We start from the raw sequence: 10,551 nt of genomic DNA, 5'->3' as shown, positions 1-10,551 counted from the left end.
TATGTATTGTCAGTCTGTGAACAAGTTCTTTCTCAGACTGATGTTTGCCTGACGAAGACCTCAGACCGTAGGTCAAAACATTGCATTAAAATGTTGTGAGCTTGAAACTTTTAGTGTGCAGACACCCTCTTCTTTTCCTTTGTTTGCTGGGTTTTATTTCTGCCCTGCAACTGGATGTGCACACCCCAATCCACCTTCTTTAAGCAGAAAAAGATGTGAACTTATTATGAAGGAGGTCAAGCACAGCTGTGAATCGTGTCCCTGTTGATTCACTTTTGTCAGGTGGCTGTAATTTGTGTTTATGTTGTTTACCTTTTCTTATTATTGTGTGGTGTCATTGAGGGAAAATGTGTTTCTTGCGAGTCTTTACAAATACTTTTCTCAATAATAAACCTTTCTTTACGCAGATAATTAAACATAAACTTTATAACTATGTTCAGGAGCTCCTGTTTACATGCTTGTATACGTGGATGATCTGCAAAGAGTTTGAACCTGTAACTTTAAAATCCAAAGAGCGTGTTATTGCTGATTGTACAACAGAAGTTTCCTTGTTTAAGTCTAATACTCCTGGGGAAAGATATGTATATTTTATAAATATCATAAGATTCAATTTCGTCAGTCTTTCAACATGTTGTTAACTGATGCAGAAAGTCCAGGAAACGCTTTGAATGCCTACTCAGGTGCACTCATCTTTCATGCATGACGAGTCATATGAAAATTCATATATGGAAAAGCGTGTGTGTTTGCATGTGTTGACAATACGAGTGGCCCTTCCTGTGTGTGTGAAGTACACCAGAAGAGCATAGCCCGCTGTCACTCTCGTGACTTATTGAACTGTGACAGCCGTTCACCAAGCAAACCGTGTCCTCCTCTGCCTGCAGGAAGGCCGCAGAGAGACGGAGAGGGCAGGAAGATGGTGGAGGGTTCAAACCTGAGTGAGAATCTCAGCCAAAACAGACCGTGACATTAGAGAGGACCGTCAAGAGGAACTGAAATGACGCACATTCATCCGCATTAATCCGTATTGTTTAATGCTCTGCCACGTTCTGCAAGTGCCTGAAGAGGTTGTTGGATTTCATTTTGACATCATCGTGATACCCTGGGAGCATTAATCTAAAGTCTCATTTCATTCCAAGGCAACACTTTTCAAAACTACAAGTCGCCTGTCAGAATACCTGTCCTGCTTTCAACATGCAACATTCAACAAAAATAATGAAAGAAATGTTTTTACTGCTGATTTGGAAGAAGTTTTGAAGAGTCTTTAATTAAAACTGAATTAAAACTCCCACTCATAGAACAAAAAAAAAATACTTTCAAGCCTTTATTGCACAGCATCTCTGAATGTGAACAGATACAATCCTAGAACAACATACTTTTATTTCATATAATGCTGACAAATCCTCAGCATTATTTTTGGAGCTCTGCAGGCCAGTCTCAATAGCCAGGAGGTGGCAAACCATTTCACACATGAACATAACATGCTGTAGATACAGATTTAATGTAGCAGCAAACAGACCCCCCCACACACACACACACACACACACACACACACACACACACACACACACACACACACACACACGCACACAGTAAAACGAGGTGGTGTTTGTACAGCAAAATTGAACTCATAATCAGCTTTCAGCTGCTGGGTAAATATCAGCTGCAGTTTCTTTGTTTGACACTGATATGAATCTGTTCTCTTTTTTTCAACTGCATGAGTGTGCCTTTCTAGATGACAAAAGACAACCATAGGGTGGCAGCGAGCAGCCCATGACCATAATAAAAATGTATGACACTGGTATCATTTCTCAGAATGTATTGATGTAGTTTTAAAAAATAAAACTTCCATATTGTAATACATAATGAGAAACAGGATCATGGGTGGTTATTTTTTTTTAAATATATTCTTGACTTGTCATGTCAACATGATCTCTGCTGCTACTCACATTAATGTGTCAGTAGTCGCGTGGGAATACACACTAATAAATACCATCCAAACAGGAATCGACACAGACGCTAACAACCCATCACTGAATGTATCATACAATGTATTACATTTGCTCTTCAAGAGGAGCTTTTATGACACGTTTTAGTGATGTTGTGAGGTGCGTAAAGTTGGATTTCTTCTCCGCCACTCTTTCAAAATAAAATCTTGTTTTATAATTAAAATAAGCTTTTTATATAATTATATCATTTTGCCATGCCTTGGTTTTAGCTTTAAATACATGGGAATTATGTTGAACAATTTACTTAATATATTTACTTAAAGTTGTCATTTTAAATCAAGTTTTACTTTTTTTACATTGGTCTACAAGTCCCAGAAATTATAGTGTTTATTGCACTCTTACTATTCTACATTATTTTTAATCTTTATACTCTTTTTTTTTTACATTTTTAGAACTCCATATCAAAAAATACATATATCAATCTTATTGTAGACTGAAGGAACATTCGTTTACAACCGGCAGCATCTGAAGCGCACGAGTTTATGGAAAGCTTTCTTGAAGTCCTCATTGGACATAGTGTATATGATGGGGTTGATGAGAGAGTTCAGATATCCCAACCACGTAAAAAAGTCAAATAACTCGGGGTTAAAACATGTGTCACACGTCGCCACCACCAATGTGTAAATGAAAAACGGCAGCCAGCAAACGATGTAAGCACCAAGGATTATCCCCAAAGTCTTGGTCGCTTTTCTCTCTCTGGCTGCTGAAATGCGCTTTTTCTCCAAAAGCGCATCTGACACCGTCACTTTCACCTGGTTCTCGCTTGTTGAAGACCCGGTGTCGCTGGACGGGGTGTCGTGTCTCCCGCACTGCAGAGAGGTTGTGGAAGCCACGGACCCAGGAGAGTTGGTGACCAGGTGCGCCGAGGTGAGTCTCTTCCCAAACGTCTTGGGGGACTGCTTCAGGATCCGTTTCCGGGCCTCGACGTATATCCGTCCGTAGAGGACAATAAGCAGCAAGGTGGGGATGTAGAAAGCCCCAAAGGTGGAGTAGATGGTGTAGAAAATGTGATCCGTGTTGACGCTGCAGCTGGTCAGCTCATCCGCCTTCACCTGCCTCCAGAAGAGAGGTGGCAGGGAGATGGAGATAGCAATGACCCAGGCTGTGGCCACCATCCCGGCTGCGCGCCCCGGCGTGCGCTTTTTGGAGTACTCCACCGCGTCCGTGATGGCCCAGAACCTATCCAAAGCGATTACGCACAGGTGCAGGATAGACGCCGTGCAACACGTTATGTCCGAGGAGAGCCAGATGTCGCACACAATTTGCCCCAGCGTCCAGGTGTGGATGACCGTATACAGGACGCAAATGGGCATCACCAGAATAGACACCAGCAGGTCGGTGATGGCCAGAGAGGCGATCAGAAAGTTCGCGGGAGTTTGCAATTTCTTCGACTGGGAGATTGTTGCTATGACGAACGCGTTAGATAAAGTGGTGGCGAGTGTGATAACGGAGAGAATCACCGCCAGACTGATCTGAGAGGCTAGACTCTCCGCGCTGACATGCAGAATTGATGAATCTGTAATAAAACTGTTGTTCGTGGTGTTCACCGGCGGAGTTGGCTCGACTTGATCGGAGCGCTCCATCACTTTTAGTCACTTTTTTCTCATATTTGATGTCGCCCTCTAAGATGTCTGACATTTAGGGTGTCCTTCCTCCCGATGGACGTCTCCTTAACCGTAACCGTGCCATCCAGTCAGATAACTGGCATAATCAGTTTGAAACATAAAAATAGATTCCTTTCAATCTCATTTTCTTCTGCTACATCAGGTTTTAATGTGCAGATGCCACATCGTGGAAGTAAATATCCATTGCCCGCTATTCAAACTTTTCCTTTTCGTAGCCATAAAAGAAAACTTCTCAACTGTTGTAAACAAAATATAAGACGGAAAAAATTTGTGTGTGAATAAAAAGGATGAGCAGAGCGTTCTGATGTCCCAACATCTGGGAAGATGTCACAGATAATCCGCATGTAGGGCAGAAGTTCTCCAGAGCTGTTTTTCCCCAGACCCCCTGTGGTTGAATGGTGAGCCAACCCTAAGTCTCAGTTTTATACAGACTCTGACATCAACAAGCACCACTGATCATCACAGCCTTGTTTTTTCTCTCTATGAAGAGTAGGCTATCTGCTGGGTCATAGTGCCCAGTGGGTCTCATTTGTCACATGTTGTACAATGTACGCCATAAAATACTGTCTTTTATATCACAGAATGCAAAACATGCTACTATCACTTTCTAATAAGTCAGCCTTCATAAAGGGTTTATAAGTTGTAACTAATGGTTTTGTTGATGATACTTTATCATTATTAATTATTGAGACATTAACAGTCAAGTCATTAATAAAGCATCAAAACTTTCTTTTTAATAAGCCATCAAGTCTCTTGTTATTAATGTTAGTTAAGGATTAATACATTATAATACCATGTATAATAATATCATTTATAAGGTGTATATTAACATTCAATAAATGGTTTATAACACACTAATGTAGTTGTACAAAGCATTAAGGAAAATTGTAATTGTTTATTAATGTACAGTCTTTGTCAAAAGTTATGTTTTCTCTTAAGGTGACACATTCCATACTATTGTGACTCATTACTTATTTATACAACGACCTCGACTTATGGGTGCTAGGAGGAGTTGTTATTAATAACACTTACTTACAACTGCATTATATTGTCTTTGTGTTGTTTATATGTTTACATAATGCCAAATAAAGTGTTGCCATATTTCTATTGAAGCAGTTGGTACAGTTGTATGTTTCAGTTTTACATAAAAAAGTCAGAACTCAGAACACGATGAAGCATAATGCCATAAATTACAACTCTATACTCTATAATGAGTGCTTTATCAGGAAGTGGGGCCACCGTACTTGGGTATTACAACAAAGCATCATTCTAAATAGAAATGGCATGAATAGAGAAGAAAACACTGCTTATCGTATCTGACTTTGCTGAGGTGCTGGAGATTAAAATAAAAGCCTTTGCACACTCAAATCTGTGCAATAATAAAAATGTATAAAGCAAGCTTTCGGTCAGAGACCTTCAAGTAAAGAACAGGTAGCAGGTGAATGTAGCAGCACAAAAGGTTCAAGGAGCATCACTTGATTAGCACTGATGCAGAACACTTGTGTCAATCAGTTAGAAACTGTTTTTTTTAACTTGTAGTCCATCACACAGGAGATGGACTACAAGTTTAAAAAAAAACAGTTTCTATACCATTGAGACAGTCAACAAGCGCTAAGCAGCACATTAAATGTACAAAATACACAAGATAAAAACAAGAGCCTCATTACACCAGAGGAAAACTTTGGCCAGACACCAACAATTGTTTAGTGTTTACTATTTCATTTATTTGGTTCATTGACCAGGATATGCATTAAAGCCTTCTACACTATTCTGTTGGGAGAAAGACTGAAAAGCAGTCAAATTTAGATTTATAGAAAATACGGAAATAAGAGCCCATAAAGTACCCACCAAACCATTCTTGCCCATGGCTCTGCTTGCTAGTGTTCTCAGCAGCTACATTAACGTTTGTTGTGAACTTCAGACAAGCACATAATAATAAACAACTGGCAAGAGCATTTGTGTCAAACAGTTAAGCATCATTTAGAGTTTGATGTAGCATGAAGGTATCTCACTGAGGTGCAAATCAACGATGCATTCATCTGGAGTGGTTGGAGTTTTAATGAGCAATCTATGGCACAACAAGGTAGCAGACCATCAAAGTCTCTGAACAACGTGTGCTGCTGTCACCCTGGAATAAAAGTATCAAAGGCTTTTTGAGTGAATACAGATGCATGTCTTTGACTGATGTCTGTAACAGTGTATTCATGTGAATTGCAATTCAGTTTCCCTGTATTTAATCTTCACTTTAAAAGCAGTTTACACTTGGCCTCATGCACATGGAAACACAAAGACTCGTTTATTGACTCAAACACTAAAATAATCCATAAATGTGCTTTCTCTCTGATCCTAGATCATTGCTTTTGAGGGGAGACAGCTGCCATGAACCTTGCTTTTTAACTTGATTATATTGTATATTTTGATCCCAAATTGTCAAGTCAACAAAAACTTTAGTAAAGTTAGTCTGTGTTCTGCACTTGAATTCCAGTGACAGTGACAAACAACAGACATTTGTGTGTATCCGAGCTCAGCAGAGAGTAGTAGTGAGGCAGTAGACCCTCCTGTGAGTTCACGATTGTACCCCTTGACTGACCTTGACCGCTAAATGCACCAGAACTGGGCACAACACAGCCACCATTACCACAGTTTGCACAAAAACACATGCTCTTTTCTGTCATCCTAATTTGATGCTATGTTTCCTAGTTGTAGTTTCCTGCGTAAAAAGGTTGCAGCGTGAGTGACCCAGTTCAGTGGCAGCAGCAGCATCAGCGGCATGGGGGCAATTTCTGTGACTCTGTTTCTGTTATCTCCCCTCATCACACAAACACATTGCAGCACAGCACAGTAGCTGGCTTCATCCAATCTCACACCGGCCCCGAAAGTCCTATTTTTAGTCAGATAATAAGGTATCCAGCAAGCCTTAAAGGCGATACATTACACCACCTACAAGCACAGGACGATGTGGATTTTTAAAATCCATTTTGTTTTTGGTATGTGATGAATGTTCCATGAATATTGAAACAAATGGGTGTTCAAAGCATTCAAGTTGGAGTATGCAAGCACAAAACTGTTCGGTCGGTTACTAAATGGATCAAGTTCTTGCCAAGAATAGTTGTCATTGAAAATAAGCTGTAGTGGGGTCTGCATTATAGGATGTCTGAGATTAGAAAAGTGCATTGTTTCCCAGGTTGAGTTCAAACTCAACAAAGAGAGAAACTACTGAGTCAGGTAATAATTGTCTGTGGTTTTGTCACTTACAATTATATTAGCAAGAAATTAAAAGATTAGACTGAGTTTCGGCAAATACTTCACTTATTTACGCTATGACATTGTCTCTGACTGAAGTTTATTAATCAGCACCACTTTCAACACATTTTTGGAATGACCTTTTAGTTATTGTGGTCATCTATTTCTATCCTTAACCGACAGCTGGAGAGACTGAGACCAAATAGGGCAAACACAAAATCAGGGCAGATCCCTTGTTAAGAGAATCAACCCTCACGCTCCACCTACCAAAAAACCATCACTGCAGGGAATGGCTCCTTCTCATCCAAGTGTTTACGTGACGATAAACGGGAGAAACGACGAAGCGGAGCAGCTAGGTCAGCCATGTTTGGAACCTGGAAGCTAAAAGCATCTCATGTGTACAGCTGTGTGTCGCTGTAGGAAGTCTGCATTTAAAAAGCATTGAATCTGTTTCTTGTTTGACGCATTACAAGCTGACATCTGAAGGCTGCATATTAAAACACCTCACTGACATATCTGATATCTGATATCTCAACTCTAGTTATAGATACTTGTGCTCAGGCCATTCCTAGTGATATTTCCTACTGTAACTTATCCTTGCCATGCTTTTGTGCTTTACCTTTTTCTCCTTTTTTTCATCTCCACCTGCCTCGCAGCCAGTCTGCCTGCATCACCTGCCCGCTCACCAACAACCTTACCTCTGCCTCGCTCCTCTTCCTCCACGCCCTGACCCTCCTCCGCTATCCTCATTCCCTCCTACATACCTCCAGACATTCCCCCATCTACATCTACATCTTCCAACCTCAGCATTGAATCCCACTGTGCATTCCAATACCCATACTAAAGGATATTTTTTACAGGAGTATGTTTTTACTTCAGCACAGGATCTGTATACTTCCTCTACCATCTGAAGGCTGCGTACAATGAGGGAATCAAATATAGGACACATGTTAAGCTGCAGAACCCGTCCCACTGCAGTGTGCAACAGTCTGGTCTGATGGCATATGGTGCCTTCTGCTCCGCCAATCAGCCCTCAGAGGCCCCCTGCTAAAAATGAATCGAGAGAGGTGTGGGCTTCTATTTACAACTGGAGGCTTTTTGGGGTTCTAACTTTCCAAGATATGATGATCATATAAAGGAGCTGGTGCCACTGCCACCATATATGGAGGGGTACTGTGCCACTGTTGGAGCCCCATTTTTGGGAGACCCTTTCTGGGAATATTGTGTGGGTCACAGGGCTGCTCACGCATTTCAGCACACAGCTACCGGGAAGGAGAGGTGAAAAAGTGTACACTTAAATGCACCATATAGGGCAGATTATATTCCCTGCAAGAAAACATGTGACCGGAAATGAGCTAAGTGGTGATGACTGACTGATTGGTAGCAGGCCTGTTTTTACTGCGGTCAGACTCCTTTTTGCTTGAGTGGAAGTGGCCGAGTCCATTTGGAGGCTGCATGGTCTGATGGGAGACTGACTGCAGGCAGTTATGAGCTTTATCAGCATTTTTAAGAGCTGGAACTAGGCCACACTTTGAGGAGGAAAAAGGGAAGCATATAATTGATTTAGTAAGCCCTGGCAATGATGCTGCAGTGATACCATTGTGTCAGTCACTGACGTTCTGTTGCATAATGCACTTCATTCACTCTCTAAATATTCACAGCATGCTGCTACAGTATCACAGATGGCCTCATTTCAATAATCAACGGAAGATTACCCGGCGGTATAGATTGCAAACATTGTAATTGATATGGTCCTCTGTGATATGAGGAGAATATGACTTGATTATGTGAGCATGAGATTGATTTCCTGCTCCTAGAGGTATAAACTGTCTGATTGTGTGTTTACTTATATATACTGTATGTGTGAGGTTTGTGTGAAGGAAGAGACAGAGGGTGATAGCGAGAGGAGGCGGCCAGACTATTCCTGAGTGGGCAGACAATTGCTAGCACACATCAGCTCTGGTGTGGGTGATGCCTCGTGGAGTGTGAAAAGAAAAGGGTCACTGAGCAGGACGGGCACGGGGTGGAAGTCAGGAACAAGCATCACTGAAATCCATCACCCTGTCAGCAATATGTGAAAAATCAAGGCTGTGGATAATCCTGGAGGAACACTATATATGGAAACGTAAGTAATGTACATGTACAAATGTTAGAATTGAAGGGTTGCAGTCAAGAACAGTGTGCAAGATAGTGCAAGAACAGATGATTTATTGATTAAACACTTCTCGCCTCACTTCCCAAGAAGACTTCTATTAAGGATATAAGAAAGTTTATCAAAGCTGCTTTTGCTTAAAGTTTACTTGACATAAAAATGTTGTCTTGGTCTATGCGATAAAGTGCTTTTAGCCCCAATGAACTCTAAACAGGAGAAGTAAGAGAACAGGGAGGTTCAGCGTTCCTCAAAGGCTGGAGAAACCCAATATCACTGTGTGTGTGTGTGTGTGTGTGTGTGTGTGTGTGTGTGTGTGTGCGTGTGCGCATGCGCAGTGTTCACACTATGGCCTCACGAATACGAAGCCATCTGTGTAACTGTGTCAACTCCTGTGTCAAACTGCACCAGATGCAACCTTTAGCAGTTGTGTGGACTGTTATACACCAAACACCTTTTTTAAATAGCGATTTTGAATATTTAATTTATGAGGATAAAACATTTGGGAGTCCCAATGCTTCTCTGTGAGTAACCTTTGACATTTACCTTTCAGTGTTTTAGTCCCAGTCTCTCCACTAAGGGGTGCTGCTGGGTGAGGGTTGCTGTATTCAACAGTAAAGACAGATCAGTAAGGCCACTTTTACAGATTGTATATTGTGGTGATTCATGCATTCATTCATGAAAAAGAGGAAACTCTTCAACTTTCGAACTCCCTTAATAAATGCAACACATATAACATCAGATGCTGGAGAGTTGTACATTTTGTATGTGACCTATTGTTAGGATTTTGTAGAAAATATTCAAATTTTTCTGGAAAGGAGAGGTTTTCCACATCTGGAACCATATCCCAGGAAAAATAGCAAATGAAATACATGGAAAATTAGGGATGGTGAAAATAAAATAAGAATACTGACGTGAAGTCTAAACTATGAGCTGCTAATTAGAATTATCACGCACTAAGACAACATTGAGATATAAACTATACTAAATAATAATATTGACTTTCTTAGTCAATTTATAACTTTATATCTTTATTACATTTTTGTCAGAGGCTGCGTGGAAATATTCAGTAAAAGCAAGAAAAGAGATGCTTTGTACAAGATTTATCTACTGAATAACATACTAAATCTGATTTACTGTGACTCCCATGTTTTCTATCCAATATACCCAGAATGGATTCTCAAGTTCTCTTATATATAACGAAATACAGATGAAATTTCAAATTCACATTGAAACATGAAACTTGAAGAGTCCACTTTTTAGTGTCAACATTTTGACTTACCATAAGTATGTAACTTTAGGACCACTTTCAAATAAGGCCTGTCTGCCTACAAGCCTGACTCTTTCTGTATGTCTCTTTATGGTGTTACTTTAGTATCTCTCTAAAGAGTGCGTCATGCTTTTAGTATTTTTAGAAGCAGTTGAAACGGACCTAAAAAAATGATTGTTTCATTAACATATTTGGTTTGAAAGAGAAATTGGGGGAGGGGTATTGACATTTTTTCCAAGTCAAAGGGAGGGTCTAAAT

At 40.5% G+C, this 10,551-nt stretch overlaps 1 protein-coding gene across 1 annotated transcript; it reads right to left on the bottom strand.

The window, feature by feature from the left end:
• Window positions 1-2,455: 2,455 nt before the first annotated feature.
• On the bottom strand, window positions 2,456-3,589 carry htr1b (5-hydroxytryptamine (serotonin) receptor 1B). The gene has a single exon (XM_076108084.1). The coding sequence runs from the start codon at window positions 3,587-3,589 to the stop codon at window positions 2,456-2,458; it is 1,134 nt and encodes a 377-aa protein (XP_075964199.1).
• Between the last annotated feature and the right edge of the window lie 6,962 nt (window positions 3,590-10,551).

Source organism: Anarhichas minor, unplaced genomic scaffold (genome assembly GCF_050575085.1).
Source record: "Anarhichas minor isolate MPS153535 unplaced genomic scaffold, ASM5057508v1 ptg000040l, whole genome shotgun sequence".
Classification (NCBI taxonomy): domain Eukaryota; kingdom Metazoa; phylum Chordata; class Actinopteri; order Perciformes; family Anarhichadidae; genus Anarhichas; species Anarhichas minor.
The sequence above is the reverse complement of the archived record's forward strand: the minus strand, read 5'-3'. Positions and strand labels throughout refer to the sequence as shown.